The 19,195-nt window shown below is 34.1% G+C and overlaps 2 protein-coding genes across 3 annotated transcripts in view; both read left to right on the forward strand.

Annotated features, from left to right (window-relative positions):
• The window catches only part of LOC125071649 (glutamate receptor ionotropic, kainate 2-like), a 31,409-nt gene that overhangs the window by 7,228 nt on the left and 4,986 nt on the right, over positions 1 to 19,195 (forward strand). Inside the window, exons 3-10 of one of the 2 annotated variants that reach the window (XM_047681955.1) lie at positions 14,034 to 14,074; positions 14,980 to 15,075; positions 15,539 to 15,682; positions 15,906 to 16,015; positions 16,934 to 17,090; positions 17,320 to 17,528; positions 18,263 to 18,448; positions 18,920 to 19,072. In XM_047681955.1, coding sequence (XP_047537911.1) covers positions 14,068 to 14,074; positions 14,980 to 15,075; positions 15,539 to 15,682; positions 15,906 to 16,015; positions 16,934 to 17,090; positions 17,320 to 17,528; positions 18,263 to 18,448; positions 18,920 to 19,072 — 1,062 coding nt within the window. In that variant the 5' untranslated portion in view covers positions 14,034 to 14,067. Of the gene's footprint in view, positions 1 to 13,891; positions 14,075 to 14,979; positions 15,076 to 15,538; positions 15,683 to 15,905; positions 16,016 to 16,933; positions 17,091 to 17,319; positions 17,529 to 18,262; positions 18,449 to 18,919; positions 19,073 to 19,195 lie in introns of those variants that run through there. The other variant, XM_047681954.1, reaches the window with a different exon arrangement.
• On the forward strand, positions 384 to 10,142 carry LOC125071651 (apolipoprotein D-like). The gene is made up of 6 exons (XM_047681956.1): positions 384 to 587; positions 4,587 to 4,741; positions 5,481 to 5,548; positions 6,264 to 6,415; positions 9,212 to 9,389; positions 9,850 to 10,142. Exons 1-6 carry the CDS (start codon positions 471 to 473, stop codon positions 9,981 to 9,983), a joined length of 804 nt encoding a protein of 267 aa, XP_047537912.1. The 5' UTR covers positions 384 to 470; the 3' UTR covers positions 9,984 to 10,142.

Raw genomic sequence — 19,195 nt, forward strand, 5'->3', positions numbered from 1 at the left:
AACCTTGGGAACTAAGATGTTATGTAGTGACTAGGTACATTAGCTAACTCACTCTTGAAACCGGAAAACAACAATAATGTTGATTGATTTGATTTGGCGGTGGTAAATGATGATTGGATGGTACCCAGGTGGGATTATAAGGCTCTACCACAAAGAGGGTCCTCTATTGCAATTAAAATAAAATCGTCATCTTCAAACCTCTGTTGGAACGTATACAATTATTAATTTAATTGAATTATTCATATAAATTCATATATCAAAACATATTCTACAGGAAAGTCAATTTATATCTGATATGTGTCTATTTTAGTCCATTTATAGTTATAATAGCGCACCATCGCCGGTGGTATCTCCGATCAAACGAATAAAATTGTCCTCAAGTCGTCCAACAGGTCAGTTCAGTCTGTTAAAGCGCCCGTGTCGCACGTCAGAGACGAAGTTTCCTTACTGAATAAGTTTATATAGTGAATATGTTTAAACTAACTGTTTTAGTGTTATTGGCGTTTAGTGATAATGTATTATCCCATACGTATCACTTGGGAGCCTGTCCAGCGGTTGAACCGATGCCTGGATTTGACATGAACCAGGTGATCTTGTTTTTTATCTCAGAATAGTACTGTACTGTAATAAGTAATTATTTACTATTAAGATAGTGTGGAGCTACTTTTTAATAGTTAAATTAATAATGTATAATTTGTATATAATTTTATGAATGTTATTAAATGATTACCACAAGTATTAGATTCAGATCATTGTTAAGTTCATATAATCTGGTAAATCTGTTCTTAGAACCAACTAGAATAACAGATTCCACAGCAACTTGCATAGATAACATATTTGCAACCCATATTCCACAAAATAAAATTATAATTAATAAACTAAATTCAGATCATTGTGGACAACAAGCTTTATTTAACTTCCATGTTAAAAAAATAAGCAATTCCGAAAAAATAATGTTTGTTCCTTTGACCACTAGTCGTATTGAGAAGTTTAGAAGTAATATTTTGGCTAATCTACCACACTTATCTTTTAGTGATAACCCCAATGCTTTGTATAATAATCTATTTAAATTAATTAGAAACAAGTTTGATGCAATATTCACTTCTAAAACAGTTAATACAAAAAACTTTTTAAAATTCAATGATTGGGCTACTATTGGAATTCATAAAAGTAGGCAACGAATGTACGAGCTTTACAATGAAAGGACGTACAATCACAGTGCCACTTTTGCCAACTATGTAAGTAACTATTCAAAATTATTTAGAAAAGTGTGCTTTTTGGCAAAGTCTTTAACTATAAAAAATAGAATTAAGAATGCACATGACAAAATAAAAATGACTTGGAAAATTATTAATTGTGAAACTGGTAGAGGTGGCAGTCGCAGCTCCGAATTGAACTTAAATTATAATAATAAAGTCATAAATAGTGAACGGGAAGTTGCTTCAGTTTTTGAACAATTTTTTGCTGACATACCAGTTTCTACAACTAAGTTACTTATTTCTTCTCCAGCAGTTGCCGAATCATTAATGAAAGAAAATGTACGTGAATGCAAATCAAAATTTAATTTTACCCCTGTAAACACCAATGACATAATTTGTACATTTAGGTCATTAGACATTAAGAAAACTGCTGATCTATGGGGTATTTCTGTAAAGGTGATTAATTCAATTATTGATCTAATTGCACCTTATCTTGCGATAATATTCAATGATTGTGTTCAACGTGGTGTATTTCCTGACCTGATGAAACATAGTAAAGTCATTCCAATATTTAAATCTGGTAGCTCTTCAGATCCTAACAATTATAGGCCAATCTCGATACTACCAACCCTCAGCAAAATATTTGAAAAAATTATTTTAAATCAATTATTAGCATATTTCAATAGATACAATCTGCTTCATAGAAAACAATTTGGATTTACGAGGGGTCGCTCGACTACCGACGCAGGTATCGAACTAATAAGAAATATCTATGAAGCCTGGGAGAGGTCGCAGGATGCCTTAGGGATTTTCTGCGACTTATCCAAAGCCTTTGATTGTGTTCAACATGAAACTCTGGTCAGGAAACTATATCACTATGGAATTAGAGAATGTGCACTCGACCTTCTGACTTCTTATCTTAACAATAGAATTCAGAGGGTTGACGTTAAAGGGACAAGGTCTCCTGGGGTCTTAGTTGGTATGGGGGTCCCACAAGGATCAATTCTTGGACCTTTTCTATTCCTCATATATATTAATGACTTGCCCTTTCTTGTTGGGAACAAACATGATATAGTATTGTTTGCTGATGATACCTCTTTGGTTTTTAAAATTAATAGGAAACAGGTACAGTATGACGATGTAAACAATGCTATGTCTGATATAGTACACTGGTTTAGCGTAAATAATCTTAGGCTGAATAATAAAAAAACTAAAATTGTAAAATTTAGCACACCAAACGTGCAAAATGTAAAACCCGATGTACTTATCAATGGGGAATCGATGGATCCAGTTGAAACAACTGAATTTCTTGGCCTTACTCTTGATGCCAAATTACAGTGGCTCCCCCATATAAACGGATTGGCGGGTAGACTGAGTTCTGCGGCATTTGCGGTCAAAAAAATTAGATTATTTACCGATGTTGATACGGCTCGCCTAGTTTATTTCAGTTACTTTCACAGTATAATGTCGTACGGTATTATGCTTTGGGGTAACGCAGCCGCTATCCATACTATATTTGTGCTGCAGAAGAGGGCTATTCGCGCAATCTATAACCTGGGAGCCAAGGAATCTTTGAGGTATAAATTTAAAGAAATTAAGATATTGACTGTTGCTTCTCAATATATATTCTGTAATGTTTTGTATGTACGGAAAAATATTAATGTTTTTATGAGAAAATGTGATTCTCATAACGTTGGTACAAGGAACAAACACAATCTTGTTACTCCTGTTACTCGACTGCATAGAGTCAGTAACTCTTTTGTGGGGCAATGTATACGCTTCTACAACAGGATCCCAGAAAGCGTTCAAAATGCTTCTGTTGCGAAATTTAAAAAAATTGTTAAGGAACGCTTGTGTGCGAAAGGTTACTATACAATTAGTGAGTTTATGTTTGATAGCACACCTTGGGAATGAAACGATCGCCTCCTGGCTGTTTCTACTCATATATAATTATGTATATAATTAATTTGACGTAAAAAAAAAAAAAAAGTCCCGCTGAGTTTCTTTCGCCGGTTCTTCTCAGGTCAGGGTGTTTTCTTTTCCGAACCGGTGGTAGTGTTTAACTTGACAATCAATAAGAAAGTGTAATACTTCTATATTGAATAAAGGAATTTGAGTTTGAGTTTGAGTTTGAGTTTGATTTATTAACTATTAAGGTACTTTGAACAATTAAAATACTATAGAAATTATATTGAGTATCGGTAGTTCTTTCGGACCTTGCACAAATATTTCGATGTAAATATTTTTGTACTTGGAAAGAATTAAAGTTCTTACAATCAAATCCAAGACGTTTTTAATATTTATAAAATAACATATATATTATTTAAATATTTTAAAACGTAGCAGTTTATCTAGATGATATTGAAATTTGTTATTTTGAGAAATAGGGAAAATAATTACACTTATTATCAAAGTACCTAATCGTAGTATGTTTATGAGTTATTATAGAACAATATTATTTCATCGTATAAAGAAGAAGCGATAAGAAAATTGTTTAACATACTTAACAACATATAAGTAACATATATATTTACAATAAAGGAACTCGACCCGCAGTGTCATGGCATTGATAAAAACAGTTTATTCGAATATGATCTTTATTACAATATTGTTTAAAAACAATCTTAGATGTCAATGGGAGCTTGGAATGTATATATACTCTATTCCAACCATAACAGGAAAAAAGCCAAATAAACAACATTTGACAGCAAATTAACGCTATATCATTGGTTGAGAGCTTGATTTATACATGATATTCACGATGGATTTGTGTAAAAATGGCGTTTTAAACGACGACGAAATTGTTATCGGAATTTTGGAAGTAAAATTAAAGTGGGAATAAGTGTTTAAGTGTTATAGTGTTGTATTATAATTAAAGATATATTAATCATAAACTCTTGGTAGTGCACAACATAGCGGAGTTATTAGTAAATGGCATGAAATGAAGGAAAACATCGTGAGGTAATCTTCACGTGTTGAATGAAAAGAGGACCACAAGAAGAAGCTCTAACCCAACAGTGGGCATAAACAGACCTTTACATTATTTTTTTGATGATGATGGTATGCCTGACCAATTGCCGCTACGGCAGCTGTTCTCGAAGGAAAAAAAACAGATCTTAATCTCTTAAACAAAGTATTTCAATCCTGATTCAAAAATTAATTGGAATCCTGACCTACTAACTAAGAAACCTACAAATGATTTCGTGAACGAGTGAACTCACTTTTAAATGCATATTTTTCTGGATCCGATGAAGAGCTTCGAAGGTAGACCATGGAAGCAGTTTAGTTAACTCGTTTTTTCGAAATGTTTATTAATAAATAAAGAAGGTAAATTATGTTAATTAGAAAATAAAGATACAATCTAGCTTCAATTTACTCGATTTACAGATGCTGGGTCTGTGGTATGTGATTCAAAAGACGTCGACAGCATCGCACTGCATCACCTACAACTTCACGAAGACCGACGAACCTGGAACTTATCAACTGGAACAGTTATCTCAGCACTTCATTTTGGGATTGACGCCTCTTAAGCATGATTACAGGTATTGTTAAAGATTGACAAAAGGTAGACAGTGAGCTTAACATTTAATTTAATTTTCGTATCATGACCATCCAAAAGAGCTTTTATGATGTTACTTGAATATTTTAATCACTTGAAATTTATTCTCGAATAATGATTTAATGCAATAAGCATTTCAATTAATTTTTTTCATAAATCACTAAAGCTCATCAAGGTTTTAAAAGACGTTAGATTGAGGGTTTCAAATGTTAACGAAGCAAGAAGAAAAAATTAACTCTGTCCGTCTGTATATTACGCACAAACAACTTAAACAATCAACAAAAAATTTGCAACACATATGAATCGAATACATGGTGGTACGGCTTTGTGCAAGTCCATTTGGGTAGGTACCACCCACTCATCAGATATTCTAACGCCAAACAGCAGTAATCAGTATTGTTGTGTTCCGGTTTGAAGGGTGAGTGAGCCAGAGTAACTACAGGCACAAGGGGCGTAACTTCTTAGTTCCCAAGGTTGGTGGCGCATTAGTAAGGAATTGTTAATATTTCTTCGTCCTGTCCATTTACCCTAGTAAAATACAATTAGACAACAGTCAGTACTGTTGTTTCAAGGAATAGAAAAAAACAATTAGTTAAGGACAAAATCTAATAAAAGTATTATTAAATAAGGAAGTATAAGCGTATGAAAGCGCTTTAGTGTGTGACCAGTTTAGTTGCAGCGGCTGTACTTTGCATTATTTATTGTTTAAATTTTGTCTGTAGGTATACCGGTATATTAACGGTCCCTGATAAAGCAGTGCCCGCACGAATGAAAGTACAATTTCCACTGAGTGAGTATTTGTTGTTTACTTAACATTCATATTCTTCATTATCATCATCCAAATGTACCAAAAATACTTTGGTTAAGGTACAGAGCTGTGTATTTAGGAGCAAGACAGATGCAAATGCAACCGTTAAAAGCCGAGATGGTCCTGTGGAGGAAACTTAGATCTCAGCTGATATCCGGTTCAAATATAGTTCGGTTCAGTAAGATTTCCACATGTCCCAAAATACTGAAACCATATTGGATACACCGTGACACCAAATGCTCCAAATTAGTCTCCATATCAGGTCCAGCAGTGGGTTATACGGCCTACGGATATGATACTTAATGAGTTGTTTAACTTAATTCCGCAGTACCATTCTTTAAGAATTCACTTCGTATCTCACTCATAAAATATTAGCACCAAGTATCGATACTTAACAATGGACGAGCAATAGAATTAAAAGTGTATTAGATAGGCCAGATCTACCACCACTACGAACCACGAGTAGTTGGATGTGTTATATTGGCACGAACCCGTAGCCTCTCCGGTCTGAGTTGAAGACTATCTTAGTGGTTTTAGTGGTAAGGAATCTCACATAACGTGACCCATCCGAGACCCGGGTACCTTCTGAAGGTTTCTACTGTGGAAAAAGTCAAAAGATATACTACCACTAATGATGAACTAATAACAGATACAGCTTATACAAATATTTATATATTTATATGATTGTGCGTGTCAGGTGTTGCGGGCTCCGCGAGCTACACTGTGATGGCGGCCGACTACACGACATACGCCGCAATATTCACCTGTCAGAAGCTAGCGTTCGCTAACCGTCATTCCGCGACGATTCTCTCACGAACTAAGGAACTGGATAAGATATTTGTTGACAAGGTGAGTGATTTATTCATATTTTGAGTCCCAGAGAAGGACATAAGCTACTTTTTTTATTTACTCCTCTAGGGGGTAAAAAGGGGCGTGATGGTTTGTGAGCAGTAAGTAAAGTTTTATAAATTTCTTCCGGATAAAGTCGCAGGACCAACTGGTCTTTTTTATATTATACTGGTTGGGTTGTCTGTAAATGCGTCTTGTTAGTGTTCCTGTAACTTTTAAACGGATTGACCTTATTAAGGTCATTCACATGATATATTTGTTTCATAGACAATCGTTCATATCTATGTTAGGATATGGTTGTAGTTAAATGATTAAGAACATTTTTGGACGAAAATTAATTCTATTTAGAATATATATATCATGTAAATGGCCTTCTTCATGTTCCCGGCGTGATTTTACCCCTCTTATTGGTTGTAGCCTGATAACTATTTAAATAAATAGACTATTTAACAAAAAAATATGTTTATAAATTTGACTTTTTGATAATAAACAAATTTTCAGCTTGATATAACACCAGCTGAACCTGGAGCTTTACCCACGCAAAATTTATAAAACACAAACTTCCGATCCCCGTTAACCCCTTAGGTGTGGACTTTTATAAAATCCGTCTTAGCTGTAGTCTCAGTGTAATCTTAGCGGATGTCTACACCCTATAAGATATCTGCCAAATTTTAAGTTTGTAGGTGTAATAATTTCTGAGATTTCGTGATTAATCAGAGTGGTATTTCGCTTATATAATAATAATATATATATATATATAGATTAGTTTATGTGATGCCTTCGTCACCGATTTTGGTGTTGGCCAAATCTCAAGGGCAGTCAATTAACAACTGTGTGCGCAAATACAGGTGCACTCTCTATTTCCTCACTCATAATCTGATGGGATAATAAATCCGAGACCGAAAAGTGTTTAGGCGACGGCTTTAAGTGGATTTCCGAGGTACAGAGTGTATACACTTCCAACTTCCAGATTCGGGTTGCGGTCGAACCCCGGAACCTGTGACTTTATATCTAGCCACTAGACCAACGAGGCAGTCGAGCATTTATAATGACTTATCAAAATAATGTAAAAGTTCAATTACCAATTTTTTATTTGTAATTAACGATAATTTGATTTATTTAAATGAGTCATATCGAACCTTTGATGTTGACGTCGTATCAGTAAGTAATATATATGTATATAGGTATATATAATAATGATAGGTATTTCACGATCGTGTTGGCAGCTATATTCTGTAAGAACATAATTGAAAGTCCAATTATGTTCTTACAGAATATAGCTCTACTGTAGGCAAAAAAATCATATCGAGTCCTTTGTTGAAGTGAAAAGGATAAACTTCCAAACACCCTATCCTTTTTAAATAGACCTAGTTAGGTCGTCTTAATAGTTTATTAATATTCCTATTTTATCCTTCAACAAATCAATGTTTTGATATTGGCGTTGTAAGAAATACTAACCATTTTACATCACTATGGCCTTTAACTTTGGGAAAATAAATTATGTCCCTTGTGCCTGTTATAAATTTGGTTTTGAATACAACAATTATAAGAAGAGCTGATTTCTGGTCGAATCAGTCAACACGTGATTGCACAAAGCCAACCAACTAAAACAACCATATACCTAAATAGTGTTTTAGACTTAAGAGCATACCATTCATGAGTCTATTTTATAATAACGGTCTTGGTCTCAAAAATTAGTTTGTTTAATAATACTTGTGTCTTTCTTACATCCGGCGCGATGTCTGTGGGTACAGCTCCCACTTTTATTAGATAAGAGGGTATATCCTGTAGTGACCAGTTAATCTTTATAACTAGTTCTGTCAGGGTTATACCAATTAAGCCTGTAATTGCTTTTTTTCTTATCCAATGTTTATCAATAATGACAATAAGAATAATGTAACTATTAAGCTTCTTGCCGGTTCTTCTCGTATCTATTTTCCGGACCGGTGGTAGCTTCGCTTAATATAGTTTTTAAAATGACGATTCAAAAGTTCTTGTAAAAGCCTTCTTGTATAAAGTATATTTTGATTATTTTATTGGATTTTCTTTGTCTATATCAGTCGGTTATCTTAATAGATCAAAGTGTTGACTGTAATGAAGCTTTGACGAGCTGTTCTTCGTACTCGAGAAGATTCCTGGCCCAATCAACAAGATTTAATCATTGCACTTGTCGTTTTATCTAGACTATTATTATACACCTGCAAAGATAACTTAAAAAATATATTTAATTACGTTATAATGAGACGTTAGTTTGAAAAACATTAGTGAAGTTAACAACATGACGGTTCAAAGTGCTTTTATGAGCCTACTTGAGTAAAGAATGTTTTGGTTAAAAAATTCATCAAAATACATTTTTTTGCTAAATGTTATTAGGTATAAAAGTAACGATTTTATAGATGGTTAGTTACCGCCCGTTACTATGCTCGTGTTTCAGGAGTTCGTTCGTGTAAGGCATAAAAAGTAGACAATAGCCTTTCATGAAGTACCAGCTCGCTTCATACCAAATCTTATTCATTTCAGTTGTTCAGTCTTGCAAGCGTAACAGACATATAGTCATATAGACACACATTTACAATAATAGTGGGAACTACAATACACTTTGGGAGTAAAAGGAGCGTCTCTAAGTAAATTTAAATTGCGTTGGTATTCTTAGTTCGGTGTTTCTTTCCGAATAGATTCAAAACATACAATAACCAAGCGTAATCGAATTTAGTTCAGACTCTCAGAGTTATTAGGGTTGCGTTCACTAACAGCACTTGACATGGTCTGTAATAACGTTTGTTTAATTTTTTGCAGACGCGTTCAAAGCTGGCATCTTTCGGCGTGGACCCGTACGACTTGTCCATCATATCGCAGACGGATTGCCCGAAGCACCCCGACGGTAGCACGGAGGGAGTCAACATAAACATCGACCCGAATACGTTTTCTTCCCACAATATCGGCGAAGCAGTTAGAAAAACTGGTGGAGTCATTGGTAATTATATAATTTATTTGCATGAAGAATTACAAATTATAACTAAATAATAGCTTTGTATGTATATAAAATTTCTCATGACTTAATGAAAAGGTAGCACGAAATGCAGCTGTGTTTCTTTCCTACAAAAATTATTGTCTCTTTTTTTTCTCTTTATTAATATGGAAATGAAATAGTGCCCATAGACATCCACTTTTTTTTGTTAAAGTATCGCCATAGACATCTTTTCCGTGCCTATGGTGCATCTTATCTTAATAATTAATTTTTATTTTATTTTAGTATGTTCGAATATTATAGATTTATAGATACGATACTAAGTCTTTACATGATTAACGCTTTGCAAATAATTTAGATAATAATTAACGTAATTCGTTTTGTAACAGAATAATAGCAAGTATTATAAACGAATATTTTACTGGTCGATTGCTCGTAAGTTTACTTGAGTTTATTTTGATTTCAGCTGACGGTGTCGAATATGTAGTGGAAGCTGGTAAAAAAGTCTACAAAAAAGTAGCCAGTAGCAAAGAGGACCTAACCGAGCCGCCGACTCAGCCCTTGCGCTCATTGGACGCAGACGCCGAATGGCTACCATAAAACTATCAATTCACAATTGTCATCAACATTTAAAACTTTTTTTTACGTTTGTGTGTGTTATGCATTCGTTGATGTCCTTGCATTTAAATACTCTGTTGTGCCAAATAAAATTAATTAAGATAATTTTAACTAACGAAGATTACTAAAATGTAATGTCATAACATATTAAAATCATTAAATAATTATTTCTTTTATTTATTAGTTCAACATACACTATATAATAAACACAAATAAAGTTCAAATTATTATTATTATATCTTAACAAATATCTACCAAATGCGATCTGAGTGTTCGTCTCAAGAGAATCGTGCACATTAATCAAATTAAACCTACATTACTACTTTATACTTTATTGTACACCACAAAGAGAAAATAAATAAATAAAACATGACAACAACAATAAAACATACAGCCTAAATAAAAGAAACTTACAATTTTGGCGACCAGGCAACCTACATCAGTCATGATATTCAAATTAAGGCCTTAATTATACAAAATCAAAATAGTTACTGTACAAATCATGATCGCGTGAAATGGCGGCAAGAATGCTACCAGCATTTCTCCGTTTAGTCGCAATTCCGATCCTCCTCTAGGCGAAAAGTGATCCAGCTTTGTCATCAGCTGAGGAAAATAAGGCGATGTGTTATACTTTTAATAAAGGTATTTGCACTACTACTCCAAGTGTTTCAACAGTAAACAGAACAAAGACATAATATGGAATTAGAGATGAATATCACCGACTGTTCGTTTTTAATTTTCCTGCGGCGTAACCGGCTCTTTGTACAAATTCGTTTATATAATAAGTACCTACCAATAAAACTTATTGGAAATGAATTTCTTGCGGGTTTTTCCAGAAAGCGTTTTTGGATTAGAACGTACATTTTACAATTCATTTATAGCTATTTATTAATATTTTATATGAAATTAATTTCTAACTATTATTGTCTGGCTATTCTCGAGTTATAGTTATAGTTTATAACGAACAGCATTTTATTTATAAGGATGTTATTTACTATTATTATTTGCTAAACTAGGTTCATGAGTTTGAGCTCTTTCTTAAATTTGTATGCAGGAAAAACAAATCAGGAATCTGAGGTAACTTCCCGTACATGTCCCACTGAACAATGTATTTTCAGACGAAGATTTTGAGCTTATTCCACCACGTTCTTCTGATGTGGCTTAGTGTATACAGATATGGAATCAATTCAGCCGGGACATGCATGTTTCCTTGACCTTTCCTTGTCGACCGCAAGATGAATTATATTACATTATATGTATACTCAAATTAATGAAATAGAAACTCATAGAAGCTCACTCGGACTCAAATCCGTAATCTGCGACTCTTGTTCGTCTGTCCGATACAAATTTTGAATACGATTTTAAATTAACTTCCGAATGAATTCAATTGTTACTAAGGAACTCTTGTTAAAAAAATCAAGTGTAACGACCGTAAAAAAAGGCGTATGTTTGTATCAGTATACAGAAGCTGATTGAAGGAACTCCCATCATAATATGCCATTTATTTCATAATGAAATTCTTAATGTTGATTTTTATAAACACCGTCGTTCCTAATTCTACGACAAATAAATTTTATAGGAATTTTATTAGTAAAACATTGCCTTCCTTTTGCACCACAAAAATATATAAACCACTTACCATTAGGTGGACTAATTGCCCGTCTGAATAACTATTTTACATAAAAAAATTAAGCTAGAAAACTCATTGGTGAAATCAATCCAAATTTCACCGTTTAGATTTAAACATCGACACAAAGAACATTAGGCTTGTCTTTTATAGCTTATTCTTCGGAGAGTGTAAACACAAGTCATTAAGTCGGTGGTAGGGTTTTGTGCAATCCCTGTCTGGGACTATCAACACCACCACCACCCACTCATCAGATATTCTGCCGCCAACCAGCAATACTTGGTATTATTGTGTTCCGGTTTGAAGGGTGAGTGAGCCAGTAACAACAGACACAAGGGACATAACATATTAGTTCCCGAGGTTAGTGGCGCATTACAGACACAAAAATATCGCAATATTTATCCAATAGTAGCATTAATGTTATATAAACCAGGGAAAGTTACTTGTAGCGTGTATGTTTAACTACTAATAATAACTGCACTTCTTGCACTTCTGGAGCGCGGCCAACTAGTCCAATGACCATGGCTCACTCGGCTCACCTGCTCGCTCTACTAAACTTTAATGACATCTTGTTTGGGTCTACATTAAGGGAATATTTATGAAAGGAAAGGACTTCGATTTTCGAATAAGTGTTTTTTTTAATCGCTAATCATTGATATGACTTTTATATATGGAATATAATACCTCAGTTAATATATGTCAGTAGAAATGCAAAATATAGTATTATTAGATATTTTTTTAAAGAGTAATCAACCTATCATAAAATTATCGGAAAAGGGCGACTACTGCAATTATTTTGCCGGTTCTTCTAAAGTATATTTTGATTTTTCCGTCCGATAAGGTTCAACTTCTGTGCCAAGCCATTTGATTATCAAAATCACATGATTTTTTACTCTTTTGGTTATTGCTATTTCCAGTACTCGAATTAGCTGAACGCTGAACTGGACGGCAAAATAGGAGTAATTCCTTGAAAATTGAATTGTTGGCATTAGATGTTGGTTTTGAAGCTGCTTTGTCTAAATGACTTTTAAATATACTTTCTTTTACACAGTATGCAGGCGAGTCATTTAGAATTGTTTTGTGTAAATTAAATTGTATGAATTGTATGACAAAGTTTTATATGAAATTTTGTACAATTATATGCCATGAAACCAGACCATAGCTGAATGTTAACTGATATACGTTGGCTTACGCTCGGACCAGAACTGCTGTTTTTATTTATATAATAGTTCATCCCGTGTTCGGTGGTGAAGGATATTATCGCCACAAAACCTGTCGGAACAGCATCTGCCACATATACCACGCATTGGAGGAGTGGAAAACATCTGAGTCCAGCAGTAAGACAATTACTGGCCATTACTTAGGACTATAACTTAAAGTATGTTTTTAACGTTTAAATATTTATTGATTTCGTTGATTGAATTCAAAAGAACTTCTCTAATTTTTAAGAAAAAATATTAGAAGATTTGTTTATTTGGAGAAAACAAAAGAGCTGTACGTATCACATACGATTAGTGAAATCCAGTAGAAGAACTGTCTGTTGTGTACCAATTATCATTGAACGGTATAGAAGTTGAAGGTCTCCAGAGCATCATTCAGTGTTACAGCAAAATGGACACTATAAAAACTTTCTCCATATATATATATATATATATATATATATACATAGGTGATGTGAGTGTAATAATAGTTGATATATATTAATCTCGAACATATATAGCTACACCACCAACTACCACATTTATGTACATACGTATGAAACGGAGTAGTGTGTACACCGGTTTTCATGGTACGCCACTCCGAGGTCCCGGGTTCGATTCCCGGCCTAGTCGATGTAGAAAAAGTTCATTAGTTTTCTATGTTGTCTTGGATCTGGGTGTTTATGGTAACGTCGTTAATTCTGATTTGCCATAACACAAGTGCTTTAGCTACTTACATTGGGATCAGAGTAATGTATGTGATGTTGTCCAATATTTATATTTATTTATTTATTCAATTTACAATAAAACACAAAACATTTCGACAGTTCTCTCGTAGATTAAATTAGTGTTAATAATTTAACTGAAATGGGCCTGTTATATTAAAAACAGTACGCACCGTCGTAATTTATTACAAACTGACGGCTGTTACAATTAGCCGGTAATATATTTGAGATATATATATATATATATATATGTATATATTTATAGTTCAATATTAATAGGTGATAAACCGTTGGCTAAGCGATAATGTGTGTGTCAAACGTATGAGACAGTTTGGCTAGGATCGCTGGCTGGGTGTCAGTTCTTTAGCCCAGTCGTTGTAACGATCAAGATCTAGTTTAAAATAAAAATTACAAATGGAAAACTTTATAAGTTTAATTATTATTAGTTATTAAGTTAACCTTGTGCTTATGTGAAGTGGTGATCTTTGATGTTGGTGTAGTTCAGGTTGAACATAATGCAGGGTAATGAGTATTTATGTTAGTTTTGATTAGATTTCAGATATGTTTTGTGTTATATCATCAGCTATGTATAATTTAGATTCGAGTTTTACGTGTTCGATTATTTAACTGTGTATCATGGAGTTTGACCAGATCAGATCCGGTTAGCTCATGACCACGATCCACGACTCAGATAAAACTGCTCGTAAAATAATATATGGAACCAAAATGGTTTTTATTTCATAAATATAATGTAAAAAATTACATAAAATTGGCTATTTTTGATGATTTGATGTAACTATGTTAGAAAATCCATATTTTTATTAATAAAATAATAAAACGAATTCTACATTTTAAATAATGTGTTTGAATTTAAATAATGGACTTTATATTTAAACTAACTTAAATAATATATAACCAAATTTAATAATATAAGAACCGAGATGGCCCATTGGTAAGAACGTGTGTATCTTAACCGATGACTTCGGGTTGAAACCCAAGCACCACAGAATTTTTATGTGCTTAATTTGTGTTTATAATTCATCTCATGCTCGGCGGTGAAGGAAAACATTATGCGGAAACCAGTACGTGTCTAATTTCAAGAAAATTCTGCTATGTGTATTCCACCAATCCGCATTGGACCAGCGTGGTGGAATATGCTCCAAACCTCCTCCTCAAAGGGAGAGGAGGCCTTAGCCTAGTAGTAGGAAATTTACAGGCTGCAAATGTAATAAAAAAATGTCATGTAACTTAAATAACTTTGATTTACATTAAAGTGGAAAGAGTTAATTATTATAGTAATAAGCTCCTACCCGTATTTTTTTTAAGGAGGATGCTCACTTGAACAATGCTAAGTAATTTTAATAAGTAAACATGTATAAATTTTATACGTTTAAACCATTTGACGGACCATTGAATGTATATTTCAGGTCTTCGTTTCATATTCGTGTTATTTCTCTTGGTGTTTGGGAAGATTAAATGTGCGTTCCGGAATTTCGAAACCCTAAAAACCACCATTAACATCGGTAAGAATGGATACAGATGTAATTTTATTATTTTATCTTTAACATATAATCATAAATTAATTCATTTTTAATCGACGTGAGGTTTAAATTGAGGAAAAAATATAAGTACTCTTTTTCTCAATTCAAATCATATACTTTATTCCAATGGCAGAAGGAGTAATGAACAATCCTAAGACTTACTTCTTTTTAAATATTAAGTTCTTTTAATTTTTTATTTCAGGCGTTTAACTATTAGCCTTCCTATAGCATGCACTAAAACATTAATATGCTTCTTATATCTTTACTTATAATACAACATCATTTCACTTACCTACTTTACTTTAAATTTACTTCCAAATTTCCGTAAACACTTGATGACATTTGCTGCTGACTGCTGTTCGCCCTTTTTTCAAGAATCCGTAAAGGAAACCATTGATTATTTAAATCTCATTTGGGTATTAATTAATTTTGTATTATTCCGTAGGTGTAATATTGCCACCAAATACTGTTACTGAAATTGCCTTTGCGTCTGCTCTCGCCCGAGCGTCGATAGAAAGTGAACATTACAATTTCGTTATGAAAATTATTTACACTCCCTTCGGTGACAGCTTTGCGGCATCGAAAGCCTGTAAGTAATCGAACCTTTGATCGAATATTATGGAAAGCGATTTAAATTCAGATTTAATTATTTGACCTTATTCTGAATGATCATTGGTCGATAACAGCAAAGGACGACCTAAGCGACCAATGAGCTTTCAGTATTGTTACCTTGGTAAGTGTTTCGGAAATTGGATTGGTCTCTGGTAATTCTAAATTAAATTAAGTTAATTTTGGTATCACTGTTTTGACAGCTTGTAAGCTGCTAGCGTCTGGTGTTGTTGCCATCTTCGGACCGACTGATCCCACATCCGCTGATGCTGTGGAAGCGCATTGTCGAGCAGCTAATGTACCTCATATTCAAGTGAGAATAATTTATCACGCTCGAAGAATATTTTTTATCTCTATATATAAAAAAAAATGTTTGTTTCTTTGTTTGCCTCGTGTAAAGATGCCTATACCAAAACGTTGTGAATACTTCTGTGAGTGGTTTTTTTATGCGTATCATTTTTCCTCTCGCTTTCGTGAAAACGGACGAAAGATGCCGGAGAAGCGCGCTTCTTGATTTGATTAATGAGCGCGCGCGAGTTCAAGAGTTAGCTGTCTGGTCTTGAAAATGGCTTGGTATCGTATCAACCCATTTTCCAAGAGGAAACAATGATTTACGATTGCGATTACTGTAGAGATTGCTCGTTTTGGTATCATTAACGTAGAATTATTATATAAATTACTTGGTGGTAGGGCTTTGTGCAAGCCCGTCTGGGCCTACCCAGGTGGTACCTATACCACCTAATCATCAGATATTCTACCTCCAAATAACATTACACTGTATTGCTGTGTTCCAGTTAGAAGGGTGAGTAAGGCAGTGTAATCACAGGTACCAGGGACATAACATCTTAGTACCCAAGCTTGGTGGCGCATAGGTGATGTAAGGAATGGTTAATATTTCTTACAGCGCCTTTGTCTTTGGGCGGTGGTGACCACTTACCATCAGGTTGCCCATTTGCTCAAAAAAAGAATTTGTTCAAAGATATAAAAACAGAGCGGTGATCTCTATCGTCTCTCGCTCTAGAATTATATTATTAACATTCATACAACATTTCGTTTGCTAAGGATTGATAAAATAGTGTAGACAGATTAAAGTTTTTCTGACTAACGTAGATAGCTAATTTCCCTTTGAAGAAATCCGCGCTGGCCAAAACCGGCATCGTAATGACTTGAGCTGTTGTATTTTTTAATAGTCACATCGAACACACTAAATAGACCGTTAAAAATATTCTAGGCAGTATGGCGGCCAACTCCGGTAAGGGGCTTGGAACGTCCTTCTCCACCAGGCATTAACTTGTATCCCGAGGCCGTCGCCCTGTCGAAAGCGGTCGCACTTTTTATAAAGGACAACGATTGGAAAAGATATACTCTACTGTACGATGATGATCAAGGTACTTAATCCATTTTTCATATCAGCTATTTTGTAACATACAAAAATCTAATATTATTTTCTACTGCCGTTAGAAAGCTATATCACGAATTGAAAAAATATTTACAAGAAATAAAGGCTTAAATATTTCTAAATAATTAAAAACGCTTCTCTACGGATAATATCTTGTTATAGTAGCAACAATATCAGTTACATATTCACGTTGAATCGCAGTCCAATATATTTTGCAGGACTCATGAGATTACAAGAAATTTTCAAACACGCTGAACCTGACCATAAGTGGTTGGTGCGTAGGTTAAAACCCGGTGAAGATAATCGCCAACTCTTGAAGTCCTTGAAGGCATATGGAGTGACCAGGGTAGTTATTGATTGCCCATCCGACAGGATCTTGGAATATTTGAGACAAGCATTCGAAGTTAAGTTCTTTGAAGATTACATGGTGAGATAATATTTAACTACAATATAACAGAAATGCGCCTGCGACGCATTGTTAGAAGTGAAACTTCTTAAAATCTGTCGCTCTCTTTCTCTTGCTCTCTATGGCATATCTTTCTTCTCTATCATGTTACGCCCAATAATTAACGTATCGCCGACTAAGAAGTTTCTGTTAAATCTAGAGGAGTTAAATGAGCTTTTGAACAAAGGACTTGAGGAACAACAGTTGTAGAGAATAATTTTACTAGATAATATATAGAGCTGAGTTGTTCACTGGTTAGAACCTGAATCTTAACCGATTGTTGCGGTTTCAAAAAGGGCAAGGTCCACTAAAATCCTGTGCTTTGTGTTAATAATTCATCCCGTGCTTGGTGGCGGAGCAAAACATCTTGAGGAAACATTCATTGTCAATTGATAATCTGCCAAATGTGTAACCAGCAAGCTGCATTGAAGCAGCATGGTGGGCTTAGAAGACTCTCAGCCTCTAGCCTCTATAGGGCATTCGTTACTTTTCAAGATTATTATTGATTCATTATTTTATGATTTTTTTTAAAATATTATTACTATATTTTTTTTATTTACTGATACGCCGCTGCTAGAGCCTACATAAATATTTAATTTACATTTAAAAAACAATGTATTAATTATCCTAAAGCGCAAAATTTCGTAAAAAATAACTAATCTTTGATTTTTTGTTTGTTTAAAAGTACTAATTATTAAAAAAATGTAATAATCCAGAGTTACATACTTATGTCACTGGATGCGCACACGTTAGATCTGCAAGAATTAAGACACGGACTGTCAAACGTCACTTGTTTGAGGATATTTGACCATTCAGATTCGAGGACAAGATCATATCTCGCTGATTGGAAGGCGAGGACATCTTCTGATGTTAAAATTCCGAGACAAACACATGAAATTACTGTAAGTTTCTTTTAAAACTGATTAATTGTCCAAGTATATTACAGTCTCGTTTCGTAGAATAAAACGTAAACAGTTATTATATTATATACAGTCGACATTGACCAAAGTTATAACGACAAATACGAGTAGAGTAGTTTATTGGTTGGTATTGCTTCCAGATAGCCCTTCCATGTACCTGTTACATATTCTGCCGCTAAATAGCAATACTAAATATTGTGGTGTTCCGGTCAAGAATGCAAGTGAGGCAATGTAACACAGGCACAAGTGTTAATGTCCCCTAGCTTGATAATGCACTGCCGATGTAAAGCATATTTTTTACAGTACCACTGTCGCTGGGAAACAGTGACCACTTACCACCAGGTGGCAAATTTTTTCAGTCTACCTACCTTCAAAATAATAAACTATAATATAAGTACGAGAGAAGTATTTTTACAAAATCGCAAGTTTTTCTGAAAAGCTACAAATTTTTAGGTCGAAGCAGCTTTGGCTAGTGATGCAGCAAGGCTTCTAACTGATGCTATAGAAAGTGCACCGGATGGATTCAAAATAGAGGCACAAGGGATTGAGTGCAACTCGGATACGAAGTGGGAAGTGGGAGAGGAATTCCATAACCACTTGCTTACGGTAATATAATCTATACAATATAAGCTTGTAACATACAGACAATCATTGCCTTGAAATTATGAGAAAAACTGCATTTCTATATACAATAGAGGCAGATTATACAAAATTTGTTAGTTAGTTTAC

Source organism: Vanessa atalanta, chromosome 20, assembly GCF_905147765.1.
Source record: "Vanessa atalanta chromosome 20, ilVanAtal1.2, whole genome shotgun sequence".
NCBI classification, from domain to species: Eukaryota; Metazoa; Arthropoda; class Insecta; order Lepidoptera; family Nymphalidae; genus Vanessa; species Vanessa atalanta.

What these genes read in the sequence shown, in the direction of transcription:
- LOC125071651 (XM_047681956.1), top strand. Translation starts at nt 471, where the DNA reads ATGTTTAAACTAACTGTTTTAGTGTTATTGGCGTTTAGTGATAATGTA. An exon ending in CTGGATTTGACATGAACCAG is followed by an intron (nt 588 to 4,586) that starts GTGATCTTGTTT and finishes CTCGATTTACAG; the next exon opens with ATGCTGGGTCTGTGGTATGT. An exon ending in ATAAGATATTTGTTGACAAG is followed by an intron (nt 6,416 to 9,211) that starts GTGAGTGATTTA and finishes AATTTTTTGCAG; the next exon opens with ACGCGTTCAAAGCTGGCATC.